General features: G+C 43.6%; 1 protein-coding gene across 2 annotated transcripts in view; it reads left to right on the top strand.

The window, feature by feature from the left end:
* The window catches only part of SIDT1 (SID1 transmembrane family member 1), a 41,110-nt gene that overhangs the window by 10,666 nt on the left and 10,557 nt on the right, over positions 1-19,887 (top strand). For both annotated transcript variants that reach the window (XM_042810151.1, XM_042810152.1), the window contains exons 2-14: positions 2,920-3,041; positions 3,960-4,130; positions 4,278-4,323; positions 6,603-6,704; positions 7,786-7,869; positions 8,433-8,526; positions 10,060-10,131; positions 10,509-10,602; positions 12,278-12,321; positions 15,587-15,658; positions 17,112-17,260; positions 17,695-17,768; positions 18,873-18,939. In XM_042810151.1, the coding sequence (XP_042666085.1) occupies positions 4,069-4,130; positions 4,278-4,323; positions 6,603-6,704; positions 7,786-7,869; positions 8,433-8,526; positions 10,060-10,131; positions 10,509-10,602; positions 12,278-12,321; positions 15,587-15,658; positions 17,112-17,260; positions 17,695-17,768; positions 18,873-18,939 (960 nt within the window). In that variant the 5' untranslated portion in view covers positions 2,920-3,041; positions 3,960-4,068. The remainder of the gene's footprint in view (positions 1-2,919; positions 3,042-3,959; positions 4,131-4,277; positions 4,324-6,602; positions 6,705-7,785; positions 7,870-8,432; positions 8,527-10,059; positions 10,132-10,508; positions 10,603-12,277; positions 12,322-15,586; positions 15,659-17,111; positions 17,261-17,694; positions 17,769-18,872; positions 18,940-19,887) is intronic.

Here is a 19,887-nt window from a genome sequence, read left to right as displayed (position 1 = left end):
TGAAGTCTCCGTATGTGGAGATACCCAGAACTTGCTGAGTCCTGAGCAGCCAGCTCCAGCTAAACCTACTTGAGCTGAGAGGTTGGACTACGTCATCTCCAGAGATCCCTTTCAACCACAATTAGTTTATGGCTGTGGAAACAAGACTTATTTCTAGGCTGTCTGGAATGAAAGATGAGTTAGGTAAAAGGGGTGTGCTCTGGTCACTCTTGCCAGCCTATGTGATACTTGGATTGTCTGTGAAGCAGAGAGTGTTCCCTACATCTGATGGGGATACACAGAGAAGTATCTGGTGAAGATATACATGCACTGCAAACTGTGCTTGAGGAGAAATACCTTCCTTTTTAGATAGGACTCTGAGAGCCCTGCTTTGTTTGGTTTCTTAATATTTTACAGACTTTTTTTTTATACCATATGTAGAAATGTCCAGGGCTGTGTCTTAGTATGGTATTCCCACCTCCTGTTAATATCTAGGCATTCTACAAACTGGACAAACAGAATTTCAAGATCACATCAAATGTCTAGTGAAGGTCTCAAATTATGAAATACTGATATTAAATTAGTTCTTCAGTCTTGTATTGGCACTGCTCTACCTCTCTGATTATGGAACAGTATTTGGTTACATGGCCACAGCTCATCAAACTACAGGACAAAATGCAGGTAGTGTGTATTCTCAACCTGTGCAAGCCAAATCATGTAAGAAAGTTGAGAAATATTGCATCACTGAAAATAAGTGCCTTTCAGTATTTGCACTGCGGTGTGACAGTGGGAAGAACTGGGATTTCCAAGGGGTTTGAGCCTAAGTCATAGGATTATCCCTAAAATATTTTAATGGATCTCAAAAGCTATTCTTTCTAATGACAAAGAAGGAGCTTTATGCTGTAGACACCTCAGAAGAAGTCTTTTTTTTCCTTTTGGCTGACATTTTCTAAACAGCCAGTAAATTGGTTTATGTACCTCATTTTATTTTAGAATCAGTATTGAAAGTACTTAGTTTACTGAGAGAAGGTGTGAGGTGAGAAGTAACAACATTCTTCTGTGTGAAAGTAGTACTCCCTGTTCTTAATACTACTATATTTCAAACAGCTACTTAGTTCTTAAATTGAGAATATAGAAGTAGAGATTCAACTGTTAAATTTTTCCAGTTATACAACTGAATTAAACTCAATTAACTGTAGCATAAGCATAATCTATGTTGTTAAAGTCAGTGCAGAAGACCATTTCCCAATGTTTCTCTTGTGTTTGTGATGGTTGAGGACGTATTACACCGTAGTACTATTTTCCAAGTGTCTGATGTGAGTTCCCAGTTATACTGACACGAGCTTCCCCAGGCTGAGCAGGGTAGAGACCAAGGAAGTTGCAGAGTGATCTTCCAGTTCTGCCAACTGGCAGTGGGCCATTTTGTTGGCCCGTCAGGTGTTACCTGTGAGTCTTGCTTTGTGATAGTTTTTCTTCACTTGATTTTAGCACCCTTGTGTGAAATTCACTTTACTTGGAAATGAAGTTGCAACTGTAGTTCTTGTGGACAGAAGGAAAAGCTCAGAGGTGTAGCAAAAGAGTATTGCAAAGATTTAGAAAACTGTAAGGCAAAGGCAAAAGAGTCCAATGTCCTTCAATCTCAGAAGCTTTTTGATTAAAAGATCTCTGATGATGTTTTATTATTTTAGGAGTTGGTTGCTATAGATGCTGAAATACGGTGATGATGGCAGGAAAATTGATAATGATTATGGCTTTCAAGAAGGAAGTATTTTATTCCAGTAAACAAAACTCCTACACAATCTTAGAATCACTAAACAGGAATAAATAGGAAATTTTCTTCCTTCAGACTTGAGGGTATATGCAAAACCCTTACGCTGAACCTTTCTAGCATCCTCATTGTAAGCATAGATGCCCTTCTTATGCCCAGCCACCTCTGTTCATTTCAGAAGGTGGCATTTCCCTATGTGTGGAGAATAGAAAGTTATCTGATGAATCCTTCTCTTCACAAGTTAAAATATTGTCACTAGACAAGTTGTGGTGGGTTTAAAATGTGTGGATATTATCTACCTGATATGCTTTTTACCAATTGATAACGTCTCATCAAGATGTATTGTGTCTTCTGATGAACCATACAAGTTCATACCTTGTTTTCATGACCAATGCATGCAGCAGTGGAGAGCAAGCTGAACAAGATGTTCCTTCTGAAATAAAAATGGAGCCTATGCAGACTGCTTGCTTACTTCTCAAAGCAAATAGTAAAGTGAAGACTGCCTTTTCCACTGCTGTCCCATATCTGCAGCCATGTGGTAGCTAGAGAGTGGAAGGCAATATGTCAGTTGTTGGTGCAGTAGACCATGCCAGAAATCTTGCTCAGAAACCCAGGCAGCTTTTCTTGGCCTGTTGAGGGCACTTACTCCTATTTTATTAACTGATGTAAATATGGGTAATGTCATCTCAGTGTTGTTTACAGTAATCCTAACCTGCTTTTTTCATCATTGTTTTTGAATTCATTCTGAAGTCATCTTTGTGACTTCCCCAGTACTGTTGATTGAGGTTGGGAATGTAAGAGTTCAAGCAAGGAAGCTCTAGTTATAGCCTTGGGTATTTGTTTAATTTTATAACAGAAGTTATTTTGGTTATATATACCCTAATCAGGTAAGTAGGCCTCTTTTTCTCTTATTTGCTGCATTTGTCCATTGTGTCTTATCTGAAAGTCAGCTCTGGGTTGGGGCAGGACCCTGATAAGAGCAGCAGCAATGAGGTGCTTCTTAAGTGACTTCTGGTTCTGAGTAACTGGGCCAGTGGCAAACTGCTCATTCCCCTGTGGATGTTGCCAGCATCTAGGTCACCCCGAGGAAGAGGTGGACTCATCTCACCCTGAGTTTGGAGCTGTCTTTGTTTGCATCTGCTAATACCTACCTGTACTCTCTCTTTTCACAGGTAGATGCAGTGCGTGTCTACGTGAACAGCAGTTCGGAGAATCTCCAGTACCCTGTCCTGTTTGTAGTACGTCAGCAGAAGGGAGTACTGTCATGGCAGGTCCCACTAATTTTTCGAGGCCTGTGAGTACTAGGACCTCTGCCTTGTAATGTGTTGGGCTACCGTTTATATCCAGCACCAGCCTCTTTTTGGTGCTAGCTCTTGCTGCATGTGGGAGTAGTTTGGTTGCAAACCATGCTTGATCACTGTCAGTTGAACACAGAAATTTGGTATATAACCTCAAATTTTTGGCAGTCTGCTTTGGTTTCTCAGCTATGTGTAGAGTACCAGGAGTATGTCTGCTGTGGATCTGCCTATGCTACTGTTCAGAAGAGTTTACAAATGCCACTGTTGTTATTTCCACAGTTGCTTATGTTGAGTGCAGGTAGTTCTTATTCTTTAGTTTGGACTGGGCCTTGGAGAAAAAAAACTGTCAGAGCCCCCTAACTACTGGATTGCAGTGCATTTGGGGAGTGTGGTCTCTCCTCTGTTTTTCATGCACGGTTGAGGTTGGTGATTTGTTTTGGGGTATTTTCTTTGTTTTTGTGATCCTTTTGTGTTGCCTCAGCAACCTCAGTGCTAGTGGGGCTGCAAGTAGGGAAACTCTGAGGGCACCTTAGATCATGTGAGATGTAAAGCTTCAGCCTGTAAGCAAAATACAGGCACTAAGTAGCAGGAAGTCTGCAGTGTCTTGTCTGATTTAGGGATTAGTTGCAACATCTCTCTTGGGGTGTTCTTTGTGAACCCAGCAAGTGGCAGAAATGCTAAACCAGCAGATGGCACAGGCAGTCTTGGGGAAAGTGAGATACTGAGAGTGGCCAGTCCTATGTGCAGACCACAAAAGGCAACAGAGGTGGAGTTTGAATGAAAGACAGAATAAGCTGACCTGTATTTAATTTACGCAAGCAGGGAAAAATCATATAATTTGCAGTACAATGAAGCAATGTCTTAACTGCTGACTCTTGCTTTCCATCCCTCCCTCCTTCTCCTGGCTGTTACAGCTATCAGAGGACCTACAATTACCAAGAAGTGAGTCGGACTCTCTGTCCGTCTGAGCCAGCACCTGAGACAGGACCATCTGACCAGATCATATTTGTGGATGTTGCTTCTATGGCACCATTTAACATTGCATATGAACTGCTAGTGACCAGACTTGAGAGCTTCCAACTCGAGTAAGCTGGGATGTCTGAATACAAGTGTAATTGCTTCATGTATCTGTCATACAGGGATTTGGTCCTTCTACCTAACCTTCCCTTCCTTACTCTAAATGTATTCTGTGAATATTCCAGCTTTGAAATATGCTGGTATTTCTTTTTTAGGACCAACAAGCCGTTTAACTTCACTGCCAGCCCTTCCCAGCCCCAGGTAAGGAGTCTTGCTTAGTGTTTCTTATGTCTTTCCATATCTAAATGATTCACATCATCCTTTGTTAGAGATGATGAAAGCCTTATCAGACTAGGTTCTTTCCCTCCTAGGATGCAGGGGAGTTTCCTTCCTATTGAACTGTTTCTGTGGACATGGTGAAGAGGTAGCAGCATGTTTGGGTCCTCTTGCAAAACCATTAAGTGAACTAAAATCTATGATGAGAGCAAATGAATGATATCTGTAGTTCAGGAAATTCCAGAGAACATAGGTCTACTGTGCTTTCATGGGAAGTGAGATAGTGTGCACTAGTGTTTAATTCCAGGCATCAGTGGTTCAGTTGCTCTGGCAGGACTTGTTAAGATGCAATCCTTCATCAGAAAAAAACAAATTTGCTGTAAAGGTACAGCGGAGCTCAAAGTGCTATTTCTTGTTCGGGTAGCATGTCAAGATGTGAGGTGGTAAATGAAGTGGCTGATAAATCTGGTTATTAGCTCGGTAGAGAGAGCTCACATTTACAGCACATTCAGCTAAACAACCTTGTTTAATGCCCTGCAGAAAGTACATGTCCTCCGTTGCATGAAAATGCTGCTGACAGTAGCTATAGTTATACAGGAGGTTGCGGAGATGGGAGAGTATGTAATTTACCCAGACTATCTTGGACTCTGTTTTTGCTGTTGCAATCACTGGTAGTAATGCCACTTATTTTTAAGTCTCCTATTATCAAGCATCCCAGTTAATCTGTTCTCAAATGTCTTATGTTGTGTGGCATATGAATACAGCATTTTATTCTGTAGAGATGTAGAGAATACTGGTTCTTTTATAAAATCTCTTTTAAATTAACATTTTGTAACTTGAATGCTGAGTATTGAGGATCTAACCTAGGATTTAGCATAGTTGCTTCGCAAAGATAAACTGTTGTCTGCTCAAGAAATCTTATTTCATTTTGTGAGGACTTGTGATCTCAGTGCCAGTGCTCCTTTAGCAGTGCTTGGAGTAGGGTGGTGGGAATAAATGCTTTAGTAGAAATAGACAAACTAGGGAAAGCTTGAATGATTTCTGACCTACCACTATCCTTGCAGTCCCTTCTTACTTCCTGGGAAGGAAGCAGGGAAATTCTGCTTTATATAATCCAGTTTTGTATTACGTAAAGGGTCTTTGCCAAGTGGCAATGCCTATTACATGATAGGAGCCACCTGGCCACAGTAGCTCCCTTCCCTGTAGGCTGTGCATGCCTTGGCTGCAGAAGTAACAGATCTTGCAACTGCAAGTGACCATAAGGAAGGATGGGAAGGTAGTTGGTGACAGTTATCTGCCTTGCATCCCCCACGAGATCCCCCATCAGGCCCTTGAGGTAGTCACGCCTGTGAGACTGAGCTCTCAGGGCAAGACAGTAGGAGCCCTTGCAGAAAGCCTGCCCACTGATGTGAGCAATGAAACTCTGATTCTCCAGCAGTTATTGTATTTTATTGGGTAAATTTGCAAATAGCCATGTTTCCTGGGACATTTTTTGCCCAAATTTGAAAAGGCCCCTGCAGGGACTGGGAAAGAAAGGCATCTCCTGATGCACCAAGATTGTCCTGTGGACCTGATCAAAGCTTGTAAGCATGCATTCCCTGCCTGAAGGAAAAGTAAGAATATTTCCAGATGCTATTCTCTCTTGAATTTTTTTCAGAGCTATAGCTGAATTATTTTCCAAGCTGAAGTGAGTAGAGAACTCTTCTGTTGCCTTCCCAGCTGCACTTGAAACCATCCAGCCAGACAAACCAAAATCCTATAGTCTTGTATCAAGCATTTACTTATGGGAGTCTTGACTGAGTTCAACTGTTTGACTTACTACTTTCCATCGTCACTCTTTAAGGCAACCCATCTGAGATAAAACTCCATGATATGTTCCATATGTAAAGTCCAGACAGTAGTATAGAAACATCTGCAAATTGCTCTTTGTGATGTAGAAAGGAACAGGCTATAAAAATGAAGTTGCTTTAACTTGATCAGGTGGAAAAAAGCTTAAGGGGTCTGTAGGCTATGCTGCATCTTGTATGTTGAAGATGTCTGTGATTAATGGTATGCTCCAAAGGGAGATAAAAATTATCTGTATCTGTTTAATCTGCTCTTCTGTAGTATAAGGTGCTAATATTTGAAATCTGAATTTTTGTTCAAGCCTGCTACATCCAACCCAAAGCAGAGATGTGGCCATGGATTTGCCTTAGGGAAGCTTTGAAGCTACTGGCAGGGGTCATTTCTGGACTGTAACTCTCAGTATTCTGTTTCCTCCTCAGTATTTTCTGTACAAGTTTCCTCAAGATGTTGATTCAGTCATCATTAAAGTGGTGTCTGATGCAGTCTACCCATGCTCAGTTGTCTCTGTTCAGGATATTGTGGTAAGTCTGAGGAGGGGGAGGGCGAAGAGCTGTCTGCCTAGCTCTGCTCCCATCAGTGAGAAGTTCTGTGCCCCATCAGAGAGGAAAAACCCTACGGAAGGCTTTGCCCTTCTGTGATGATTGTGGTTTCTGAAGGAGGAGTGAAAATCCTGTGGGAAGGAGGCAAAGACAGATACTGAGTTCTAGCAGCTCATCCTGAAATTTTTATTGCAAATAAGTGAATAAGCTGTACCTTTGCAGCGTGTCCACAGGACACTTGTTATCATGCTCTCTTCATGAGGTTTAACAGCCCACATGTCTGTTTCTCTGTGGGGTGACACTGGGTGGGATGCTGGCAGCGAAGGAAAAAGACAGTGCTGTTCCCTTGATTCTCTCCCTGCTGAAGACAGCATGGAGGACTTCCAATTTCTAACCATGAGGTCTATCCTCCTTTCCATTTCATCTTATTCTCTCTCACAATTGTTTGCTCTCTTTCCTAGAAAGGGGGTAACAGCTGTACCCTTCCTGGGAGGTTGGTTGTAGCTCACAGCTGGGAAGTAGCCCCCCATTTCTCCTCACTTCCTATCTCCCTGAATGATGTAAGGAGGAGCAAAACAGTAAGAAGTGCAAAATGCCCTGGCTACCAGCTCTGTTGTCCCAACATATGCCTTTAAGACCTGTAGTTAGGAGATAAATGGCTAACATCAACTCCTGCTGTACTTTTCTGTACTTTAGTGGTAGAAGGGCAGAGGAGGAAACAGTAGCAGGTGATTTTCTTTGGCTGGTACAGAACTAAGAACTATAGCGAAAAAGAATGAAATGAGAACAAGCACTCTGCAAATGGTGCAGACCACAGAGCATGCAATGCACGCAGTGTACAGTTGAGTTGACAAATTGCTCTGTGGGAATGGCAGAGTGATTGATCAGGATTAAATTGCAGCTCTCCTGTAAGGATGATGAAAGAGTGCAAGCAAATGGTGTCTTCAGAGCAGCCTTTCTAACTCCTGAATGAGTCCTGGCTGACCTGTTTTTTTTGTCACCTCATATCCACCTATGTGCCTATCTTGACGCTTAGCTTGACCCTTAGTTGTGTCTATTTCAGTGCCCAGTGTATGATTTGGACCATAATGTGGAATTCAATGGTGTTTACCAGTCTATGACAAAGCAGGCAGCCATAACGGTGCAGGTGAGGCTGATTTTTTTTTTTTAATATATATGTATTTTTTGTCCCAGTGATGCTTTTCAGTGTCTTGTCCTGTTCTCTCTCTCTTTTTTTTTTTTTTTATTTACTTTTTTTTTTAAAGAAGAGATTTTCTCCAGATTATGTAACTTTGCTTATGATTGGTTGGGTAGACATCTTAGGTGTTGGGACCATTGGTCAGCATGGCTGCAACCTCCATGATCAAGGATCTTCTGTTGAAGTTTTGTCTTTTCCACTGAGTAGTGATGATAGGGCCTTTTAATAAGCAAAGCTTCAGTAGATTGTTTCCACTAATTAAAAGAAATGCATTAACATTGGTTTGCTTACATTGGGCCGCTGCTTGTACTGAATACAGGTGAACTCAGCTTGTCATCAAGGATGAGGTGAGCATCTCAAGAAACCAGTCTCTGTTCAGACCAGGCAGGTCTCTATAGAGCTGCTGTATGTGTAGCAATTAAAACCTGACCTCTTGCTTTTTGGAGCACCACCTCTGCATTGTACAGAGGGAGAGGCTCCTTCACTTCTCATGGATTTGTCTTTCTGTGCAGAGAAAAGACTTCCCAGGTGAGCAGTTCTTTGTTGTGTTTGTCATCAAGCCAGAGGATTATGCCTGTGGGGGTTCTGTGCCTTCCTCTATCCATGGTAAGTTGTGCTGGGAGACAGATTTTGTTAGTCTGTCTGGGTTATGGAGCAGCAGGAAACCTTTGGAGCCTTACTGTGGGAGGGTGCAGGTTGACCAGGTAGCTCTATCCAGATAACTGTGAGGAAGGATGAAATAAAAACACGCTGACAGGCAGCTTAACAAGTCTTTATCATGCAGGGAATGTCTTTATATGGTACAGCACTTGACTTGCTGGGATTATGCATTTTTGTGAGGGGTCACTGTATGGGAGCTGTTGAGTCACAGCCTGAACCACTGATTGATCACCTGGGCAAAGGACGTCATCCCTAGGAGCGCAGGTGAAAGCAATTCCCCTGTGTGACCAGAAAGGGTGGAGCCTGGCTGCACCTCTCTTAGACCCCATTTAAGGGCTGACTGGCACCATGGAAGGATCTCAGTTTGGAGATCTGTCCCCTGTGGAGTCCTTTCTGTGAGCTTAGATCTTTGGAGATGGGTGATTGCGTTTACTACCATCCTTTCTGTGCTGGTCCCCTTGCTGTTGTATTCCTGTTTCACCCTTCCACTGTGTTAATCTGTCCAATTGTTACAGTCACTAATATCTTGGAAGGTATGGGAGATACCTAGGCAGTGCTAGTCATGGCTTTTTTTCTTGTTCTTCTCCTTCCTTCCTGCTGCCCACCATTTTTTTTTTTATGTTCTCCTGCCTGCATGGAAGCCCAGATAACAGTCCTGCAGAAGGCGTTTACTCCCACTACTATCTTGAAATCTGTGGCAGCTCTATACCTGTGGCAGCAGGAAATAGTTATAATTTTGAGAGATTGATTCTAGTGCCTTCTCCAGGCAGAAGATAAATGTATTCACCTCCTTGCCTGTGGTCATTGTTACTCTTGTGATGGCTGAAACTGGAGTGGGTGCACAGCTGTCCTCACAAGAAGTTTTATTTTTATATATATATTTTTTAGGTCAGGGACTTTCCTGTCCTCAAAGCCTGGTAGTTTCCTTCCTTCTGAAAAAGCAAACTGACAGACAACAGATATTCTGGGCTCCTGCAATTCTACCACCACACACTATTCCCCAAACTGTCACTTTTCAGATGTCTTTTTCTTATTCTAAGCTGTCAGCAGAACTCTACTGGTGGAGTGTGCTGAGCTCTGCTGAAGGACAAGAAGCAGCTCCCTGTTCACAACTGTGTTGCCTGTAGCCTTTTGTCCAAGGCAAAAATGGCATGTGAGCTACTTTAATGAGAGAAACTGCTCTTTGGGAACTAGTCAAAGAGCAGAAGAGATGCGCTTTTGAATTTAAGCATTCAGACTTGAGCAACTTATGGAAAGCTCAGCCATGTTTTTTTAGTATGAAAAATAAGTTGTGGATGGAGGGAGTAGGGGGGGTAAAACGTGGAAAAAGCTGGCAAGTCTGGGGAGGGTGCAAAACCATGCAAAGCTTTTACTGAAAAGCCAGACCCTGGTGTTTCTGCAAATACAGAGAACTGAGATCAGGGCCAGAGATCTTTAAGGCTTGATTGTCTTTGTTTACTGTACCTTTGTATCTCACAGGAAATGTCAACCGTACTTGGAACCTACAGCGGACAAAGAACCTTCAAGTGACAATTGTGCCATCTATTAAAAGTTAGTATCTCTGTGCAGCTCTATGGTGGGGACCTGGCACTTCTGTGGAGGAGGATGTGGCTTGGGTGGCAGCCCGGTGCTGGGTTGGTGCAGAGAGCACCAGCAGAGGAGCTGAAACTGTTGCTAACTTAGAGATCTCAGCTCCTGAAAGGAGCTTCTGTGTTATAGACACACTAGCTACATGAGGGACAGAGAAATTGGAGGCAAACCTTGCAAAAGGTTTTTGCACCTCCTCTTGAAGAAAGCAGATGGGTCTTAATTACTCTTTGGCCTGCATGTTGTCACAAAGTGGTGTTGGGAAGAGTAGGGCAGGATCACAGACTCTGCGAAGGGCTGTCCCTGCTCTGTGAACTGACTGCTGCCTTCTCTTTCCTCAGAGTCTGTTTACATTCAGGCCATGTTGTTCAGCTTCCTGAGCTTCCTCTCTTTTTACGTGGGCTCAGTGGTTGTTGCTTTTGTACACTATATCAGGTAAGTCAAGGCTATTTACAAGAACAGCCTTTTTGTTTCTTTTTATCCTCAGAGGTGCCTCACCCTGCAGTGTGTTTGAGGTTAGGGTGTCAGCTAGCATCTGATCAGAGCAGTGAAATGAGCCCTAGACTATTCAGTGGGCTCCTAAGACAACTGTGAAGGAAGGAAGACTTCAGCCAGAGAACTTCTCTTCCTCTGCTATGTACAATGGTGAAAACCTAAGGCTCTTTCCTTTGTGTTTTTTTTTTTTTTTTTTTTTTTTTTTCTCTGGTGTCCCATTCTCTGGGTTTCCACGTATAGAGACATAGGGTGACAGATGGGAACTGTGGTGGGGCCTCTCTGGGTTTTGAGGTGCCAGGGCATTGGGGAACCAGAGTACTTTCTGAAATGCTGAACTGAGTACTAAGAGGCATTAATGACCAAAGTGTGGCCTTGGAGTCTCAAAGTTTCCTGCCTGACCTGCATATCCTGTCCCAGAGCTTGATGCCGATGCTTTTGCTGTGGAATTTTGTTGTGAATATCCATAGCTGAGCTGAACTTAGGCACAGCTGCCATGACAGGTTGCTCCTGGGAGTGGGGGAAGAGTAAAACTCTTCCTGGCTGTTCCAGCCATTGTTACTTGCTTGTGGTGACCTTGAAGTTTGCTTGCATGAATTCTAGACTAGAGGAGCAGAAAGGGGACAGCAACCCACTTGGGAAATAAGATTTACCCCTGCAGGTCAAGTAACCAGTAGCAGATGATAAATTTTTGTGGAACTGCAGATGCTCTTGAGGTTGAGGGTTATGGTGGAGTTTTTTAGGATCAGCCACAGCTGCCTGTGTAGACAGCAATAGCAGTTAAATCCTTCATCCAAAGTGTGGAGGCTCAAGAGGGAGGGAATCTCTTCTACCTTTTTCCCTGGCCTTCTGGACAAAGGTTGATGTGAGAAGAGCTAAGAAAAGCCTTTGGCAAATAGCAGGTTGGTTTTGTGTGAACTGATTTTTTCAGGGAGATGTTCAGAATCAGAATGGCAGAGGTTTTCAACTGCTTCAAAGAAGGGATCTTAAAAAGTATTGTGTTTTGGGAAAAAAAATTCAAGATGGAATATTTGGCTAAACTTTGCTTCAATTAACTTTTCATTGCAACAGTTCAGTGAAGTGGTGTATATGTGCTTGTGCATGCACACGTGCATACTTTGTTGTTTTTTTCCTTACTGCAAATAATTTATTGTTTTTCTTTCTTGCCTTCTGCATCTTGGCAATCTGTGCTGAAAGAGATGGTGTTGACTTTTTCAACATCAAGCATGGCTCTAGCTCCTGCCACCTTTCACTTCAGTGGTTTCTCATGTGTTCAGTCCCTTGAGTGGGACAGTTGGGTTTGGGAAGGTGGCCTGAGAGTCTCTCTCAGTATAGTGAGCAGTGTAGGATGAAGTGATTCTGTAACTCATTGTCCTACCTGTGGTGCATATCCAAAGAAGGAAAATTCTGTTACTTTAGAATTTGGAGAGTTAGACAGTGAGCAGTCATGGCAATCATGTCTAGTCTAGTCTTTGCTTTTTTCTTCTTCTTTTTTGGGTTTTTGTTGTTATCCTCTGGTTTTAATGCCTACACCATTTTGGATGATGATCCTGATAATCTGTCTGACTGGCAATGGCATTTGTTGCCTGTCTCATGAGTGCTGTCTGCTTATTTTCAGGGTTTGGAGGAAGGCTTCAGCTGAGAGATTGAGTCCTGAGAATGGTAAGCTCTCTTTTCTGTGTTAGGTGAGCAAGATAGATCTTAGGCATAGCAAGAAACAGGCAGTCTGTCAAGTATTTTCTCCTTTCAACTCTTCTTCCTTCCTTGGTCATGCACCATACAATCTCTGGTGCTGCTGAGATATTAGATTCCTCTCTGCCCTTACAAGGAAAGTCATTTGAAGCAGGCTGCACCAAATAATGGTCTGGATACTTGCACTTCAATTTCTGCTTTTCTGGTGTTTTTTTGTTTGTTTGTTTTTTTCCCCAGCTCTTATTCCTTAGGATTTCCTCTGCCTGGATTAAGTATAGAGTCTCTCTTTCTCTTCACTTTTTCATTTAAATTTGTTTTTAATTGGGATTTGCAGAGAACAGTAAATGAATGATTAATACTGTTAGTGTTGTCTGTGTTATTTACTTTGGTATTGGATTCTGTTTGCTTTATGCTGCACCCACATTTCTACATCCTGTGGATTTCTGTGTTGCAAAACCATGGCTGCATCTGAGAGGCTACTGGTGAAAGATGGTAATTTCTATCATGTGGATGGGGGGCACTAGGGGCTTTTGCTTCCTGGCAAGGTGTGGGAGGCTGGTTGTTTCATTTTGTTTAAATATTTTGTGCCTTAAAAATAGTTCAAAGTATGCAAAGTCTGGAGGTAAAGAAGCATCAACACTTGTACTTCTCTCCTGGGGAATGGGAGGACTTTATGATCTGGCAGCAAGAGCATGAAGCTTCTTCAGTCTCCCATATCTTCTACTTAGCATTACTTAGCATTAGTGCTTTAAAAACATTTGAATGTCATGGGGATGTATCCAGTTGTGACACAACAGCAGGTCTTGGGGCCATGGAACAGTGTGAAGGGCATTTGCTGAGGAGTTTGGGGAAGCTCTTTCTTTCTCAGCTGTGTCCTTTCAGAGCATGTCTAACTGATGCATATGAACTGATAGCTCATATTTGCCCTGTCCTTCAGGTCGTCCATGACATGCTGGCTTGCTCTAAATTTTCTTCTCTTCCAACCACTGGAATTCATTTTCCTCCATGGTAGCCCTAGTTCCTGTCTTTTCCATCAGTCCCTTTTCCTTTTTCTTCCCCCACCAAGAAACTGAGAATTCTTAATCTACCCATTGTCTTTGAATACTCTGGGACTCGGTGTGTCCCTTTTGCTCCTGCCACCGGTCCAATGCCTGGCATTTGTGGTTAACTTTTTAATTTGGTGAGATACCTTCTGTCTCCTTCCCCATCATCACTACCAGATGGAGACAAAAGCTGGAGGAACCGCACCTAGTGTGCTGCATTTACTTTGCTGACTCACTTTCCTTCTGGGAAGTGGGACTGAAATTACAGGGTGAGTGGAGTCTGAAGTGACTGGCAGGGACATGGCAGGCTGCATTTTCTCCCTGGTGTGCTTGCTTTGTCCAGATTTGGATCTTTTATTGGGAGATTGATGTCAGGGGGAAACTTTTTCACTGAGAGAGCAGCGAGGCACTGGAATGAGTTGTCCAGAGAAGTTGTGGATGCCTCCATACAGGAGGTAGTCAATGCCAGGTTGAGTAGGTGCTGGGCAGCCTGATTTAGTGGGTGGCGACCCTGCCCATGGCTGGGGTTTAGAACTCTGTGAGCTTTGAGGTCCCTTCCAAACCAAGCCATTCTGAGATATTCAGGAGAGAAGATTGATGCATCATTTGAGAGGAAAAATCTTGCTTCAGTGTAAGAATGGAGCATCTTTGTGGAACAGGAATGATCAGAGTAGGAAGTTTGCATGTGTCTCAGTGCTGTGAACACTGGAAAAATGCTTTTCTTGCACTCTTCCCAGTAATCTGTATTTCGAAATGACTTTAAAGCAGCAGGGTAGCTGTGTTGCAAGAGATGGAGTGTTGCACAGCAGAATAGGAGCAGAAGGTGTACCTTCTTTTGCCTCCAATGAGTATGTCCCAGCTCAGAAGTGAATGGATGTATTGTGGGGTGACTACAGCATATCCTATTGTTTTCTTGGGTGCTTAGTCTGTGCCACATTGCCCACTTTAGATGATCCTCTTAGCTGTTTGTTGCATTGATTAAAAAAAAAAAGTTGAAATGGTGATCAAGTGCTTGCCCTCAGCACAATGAGCAGAAAACGTGCTGAAGGAAAGGAGTGATTTAGACTTAAAACTTTAATACCATTGCTATGTGGGAGCTCACCTGCTGAGGAATAAGGCTTGAGCAGCAGCAGGTTTTGGGGCTAATTTGTTATGTTGTTAATTGAAGTGTTATGAAAACCCATGTGAGATGTTACAGAAGTGCCTGGAGCTGGCATCTGGAGAGAACAGTCTGATGTGCCTGTCAGTGTGGAAGAAGTCAGATACCAGGAAGATGGAGACATGATTTGGGAATGCCAGGCTGAGGAAGGCTGCAGTAATTTAAAACTGAGCTGTGTCCTGTACTACTTTGCTGCTGACTGGCACAATGCTGTTGTGATGCTTTACAAGGAACAGGTCCAGTCTTGCTGCTTACCACCAGAGGAAGGTGCAGTCCTGTTGTCACTGCTCTTGCTCCTTTCCTTCTGGAAAGAGAGAGGTTTGATCCCTGTGTGAGGGTGTTCAGCATGCTGTGTTTGTACTGTTTGCTGTTAATTCAGCTGCTAAGCCCTGTCACAGGGATCAAACAGGCACCAGACAAAAAGGAGTGTAGAGCCAAGAGAGAGAAGTCCCAGTGTAATACCCGTCTGGCTTCAGGTGTGTGGGAGGGAGGTGGAGATTTGTCAGTCCTCAAAGACATGTCTCTCTTGTCACCAACGCAAGATCACAAGCGCTTTTAGCGTGGAACATTTTTCTTTCTCCTTACTCAGTTAAAACTCTGTAGCAGCTGTCTTGCCAAAGACTGATTTTTGCAGGTCTAACTGGAGGTAATGTTATTTGAGTAGACCAATACACAAGGAAGAGAAGAATAGGAAACTCATAAGGGTGCTCTGAATACCATGGGACTTGCTCTATAATCAGCCGAGTTTTGCAGCCCTGTAATGTGATCTCTGCTGTGTGCTGGATACTTATGCTTTTGTGAATCAGACTGACAGTCTCTGGGAGGAGACTGGAAGAAATGAGTCTTTCATATTGCAAAGTAAGGGTTTCCCCTTCATATGGTGTACTCTAGAGGGAGACAGTGTAGTCTGCTTGGAGAAAAGCTGCTTTTTCCAAGCCTCTCCAGCTCTTCAAGTTATTTGCTTTCACCTAGGAGATGTTTTGAAGCACTACAGTGAAGCTAACTGGCTCTTCTGGGTCTGTTTCTGTTGCAGGATCTGGGATTATGACATCTTCGCATCCCATCACAGCCAGCACACCTGAAGGAAGCAGCTATGGTGCTATTGGTACTGTGTCTTCTGGAACTGGAGACAGAGGGAGGGCCCTGTCTGGGACAGGGGAAGGCACAGATTTGCACTTATTTGGTGCTTTAAGGCCAGAAGGGAATAAAGTTACAAGCTACTTCAGTAACTACTTGCAAGTATTTTAAAATGGGGGTGGAGGAGGAAGCAGTTTGGGGATGTCCTGTTTGCACTTCAAGAGTAGGGGAAAAGGCAGGGGAATTTCCACCAAAAAATGGCAGATATCTGGAATAGCTTTTCAGAGAGGCTCCATCACTGAGACTCAGCTAGACAAAGCCGCAGTCATCAGACAAGCGTTGATGGTAGTCCTGCTTCAGGCAGGCTGACTAGGGACTTGCAAAAGGTTTCTTCCAAGCAAGTTTCTCAGACCTGGTAATGAGTTCATGGAGCCTGTTTTTAGACCCAAGCATGCTTCTTCACTGGAAGGCTTAATGCTTGTGTGCAGGTAGACAGGACAGTGACAAGAGTTCCTTGTGGTCCAGCGTTTTCATTAGCAGGGAGATAATATCATGCTGTTTAATAGGTGAACTCTGCATTGGCAGAAGAGGGGGGGGAAAAAAAAAATCCCTGCTAATCTGGGATGATGGTAAATCCCTTCCTTTGCCAGAGTATTTCTTAGTCTCCTTGGAACTGTTTCCCCTACTGTGGAGGGACTGGTATTGAACAGTTCAATGTTGTGGATTTTTGAGTTGTAATCTTTTGGATTTGACAGCTTGGGGACCCAAATATTGGGCTGTGAAGGTGGGATGTCTCTGAATACTCAATGAAGAAACACAAAACTGAAGCTTCATGAGGTTTGGGGAAAAATTCAGGAGGAACTAAGTCATGGAAAAGAGTTGAGGGTTAATTTTCTCTTCCCTCAACCCCTGAAATGCTTTAAAAGCATTTGGGAGATGAGGAGGAAGATTGTGTTCTGCTCATTCTAGTCTGGGCAAGGAGTGGCTGGAAGCTCAGCCAGCGAGTTGGAAATGTGTGTCCCTCTAGCCTGCGGGTGACCAATACTGTGTGTGCAGTGGGAGTAAGCTGATGCTTTGCTTCCTGTGAAAATTCAACTTTCTTCCTTTTTTGTCTTTGTTCTACAGTATGTTTAGAAAGGCTGAGACCTAAAGCTTATGTAAAATCTGGAGATTAACTAGGTCAGCGTGTTCCTGATCTCTGAGCAGCCTGCTGCTTTTTCTAGAGCTGTATGGCTGGTCTCAGACTTCCGGTTTTCAGAGCCGAGGCCAGTAAAGAGCAGAAAGTGCTAGAGATGAAAAGTAGTAGAGCAAAACTGTGTGGTTTGTGACTAGGAAGAAGTTTCTTCCTTGAAATGACCATATCAGCTTTTCCCAGTGTATTGTTGCTGATATCTGGGCACCTTTCTTATTGTGTTTGGAGGGATTTAGCCTTTACCCTGCCTGTTTTGTTTGTTTTTTTCCTTCTTCTTGCCCTGCTCCAGATGAGTCTAGCTCCAGTGGTGGACGGCAGTTTTCTTCCCCTGAGCATGGGCCACCAGGAGGCTCTGACACAGACAGCTCTGTGGAGGAAGAGAGCGACTTCGACACCATGCCAGAGATTGAAAGTGATAAAAATGTCATCCGCACAAAGGTAAGGCTGGCACATGGCCAGGACCAACACCAGTCACTCTCCGTGGGTTTTAACTTTCCACTTAGCTCTGCTGGATTTCATCTAATAGAGATGAATGTGCTTCTTAGTGTTCTTTCAGAGTCTTAAGAAGTTTTCCTGATGTGCTAAGCATACTGCTGAAGTGAGTGACTACATGTGGAAAATCAGAATATGTTAGGAACAGTTGAGAAAGGAGGAGGAATCCAAGTGTGTCCAAGAAAGTATAAGGAGGTGGGACAGCCTAGGGAGAAAATAATGTGCAGTGATAACTGGATATTCAGTAGGAGTAGTGACTCAAGATGCATGTCTTATAAATACATTGAGATTTTTCTCCTGGCTTTTTCACTAGTTCTTTTCTGGTGTTATTTATTGTTTGTTTGTTTTCTTCCCTCTTTCTTTTCCCGTTAATGTGTTAGGTGTTCCTGTATCTGTCAGACTTGTCCAGGAAGGACAGAAGAATTGTCAGCAAAAAATACAAAATCTATTTTTGGTAAGAAGACAAACTGGTAAGGCCTGATCTTGGGACCTAGTCTCTAGTTGAAAGCTCTCCAGCTATGTCCACATGCTCTTCTTTTGAACCACAGTTTAGTTTGAAGGATATTCTTTCAGCTGTCCTGTTACACTCTGTTCTAAGAAGTCACTGCAGATCCCATGTACCTCGAATGAGGATATTTGTGGGCTGATACATATGTGATCCTGGCAATAGTTACTGGTTTTCATTAGCTTTTTAAAGTGTGGTAATAAGCAGTGTGCTGAAACATACTGGGGAAGGAGGAATTTAAGTGTGGACAGCAGTTTGAGGGAGATGATTGTTCTCCTCTACTCTGCTCTTGTGACACCTCAGCTGGAGTATTGCAGGGAGGGGTTCCCAGCACAAGAAATGTGACTCTGAATCTGTTTGAGTTGGTCCAGAGAAGGGCCATGAAGGTGATCAGAGGGCTGGAGCAAAAGAGATTGGTGTTCAGTGCGAAGAAGCAAGAGTCCAGGGAGACTTCATTGTGGCCTCCTAGTACCTAAAGGAGGACTGCAGGAAAGCTGGAGAGGGGCTCTATCAGGAGTGTAGTGATAGTTTAAAGCAGTTACCCTTTGTACTAAGGGTAGATTGAAGTTTAGATTAGACACTGGGTAGAAGCTCTTAACTCAGAGGGTAGTGAGGCACTGGCACAGGTTGCCCAGAGAAGCTGTGGATGCTCCATCTCTGGAGGTGTTCAGGGTCAGGATGGATGGGGCCATGGGCAGCCTGATCTAGAAGGAGATGTCCCTGCTTCTGGCAAGGGGTATGGAATGAGGTTATCTTTAAGGTCCTTCCATCGCAAATCATTTTTTTTTCTTATTAGCTACTCAAATATAAAAGCTTGTGGTTAGCATCCTGACTCTTCTTGTGTTCTTGCTATTTGCCTCCTGTTTGCATTAGTGCATTTTTCTTCTACTTCAGGAGGATCGTAATCTGAGCTGCTATAAAGCTGCAGCTGGGAGAGAAGGGTTTATGCCCTTAGGCAACAGGGTGTACAAACTTCTCCACCTGCACTGTAAGGCTCTGAGATGGGTGTGTACTAATAATGCTGTAACTGCTGCTCTTACCTTCTCTCTACAGGAACATCATCACCATTGCAGTGTTTTATGCCCTGCCAGTCATCCAGCTTGTCATCACCTACCAGACGGTGCGTCAACCTGTGGCTGTCACCAGCATTTGGTGTCATCTTGCCTTTGAACCTACTCTGGAACAGGAATGACAGTTGCAGTAAAATTGGGATGACTTGGGGATCCTGCTGTGTCTCTGAAGGGCAGATTACTTTAGCTGTTCTCTGTACCAGATTCTGATCACTCTGCTGGCTTGGCTCAGCTTTCTGAGCTTGTTTCTGCTGCTTCTGCCTGGAAAGCAGAGACTGCAGATTCCCTCTCCTCTGTTTTCCTAATCGTCATTTGGGGCCTGTTTTATTTTGCAGTCAGGAGGAACCTGCTGTCCTCTCTGGGGATCTGCTGAAAGCAAATGCAGTTTGCTATTATATGAGTGTTCTTTTCTGTTTTGTTTTCCATAGCCCTGAGCTGTTACTCAGAGACTTGCAAGCAGACCTACTTTTCAGCCTTGTTGTTTTGTTGCAGGATGCAAACACAAAGTATGTTTTCTGTAAGGAGTGCTGTCAGGTCTGTGGCCTGTGGCAGCGTCTTGACTCTTACTCATAAAATCTTCATTTTCAGATGTCAGTACTCCCTTATGGCAGTCCTACTGCTGGGCTGCCTCCAGGTCCCTACATACATCTTTCCATCCTTCCAAACTGATTTCACTTCTACACATTGACTTTCTTCTGGAACACTGGCAGGTGGTCCCTGCTCTGCCCCAAGCACTTAAACTAGGCAAAGAGAACAAAAAGACCAGCTGAGTTTCAAAGCAGTCAAGGGCTCAGCCACATGTCCTGTTTCAAGCACCCTAAGCTGCTGTTGCTAGCTTTGCTGCTTTTCAGGACCCTGTGGGCTCTAAGCTGCAGTGGTTTCTGAAAAGCTGTTTGCAGGCTGTAGTGACTGCAGAGTTGTAGCCCTCAGGTGCTGTATCTGCAGTATGGCACATCAAACTTGTGTAAACACAGTGCATGCACGGTGCAAAGACATTC

Source organism: Centrocercus urophasianus, unplaced genomic scaffold, assembly GCF_019232065.1.
Source record: "Centrocercus urophasianus isolate 14NV4802_14NV808 unplaced genomic scaffold, USGS_Curo_1.0 seq_12, whole genome shotgun sequence".
In the NCBI taxonomy this organism is placed as follows: Eukaryota; Metazoa; Chordata; class Aves; order Galliformes; family Phasianidae; genus Centrocercus; species Centrocercus urophasianus.
This window is presented reverse-complemented; position numbering and strand designations above follow the sequence as displayed.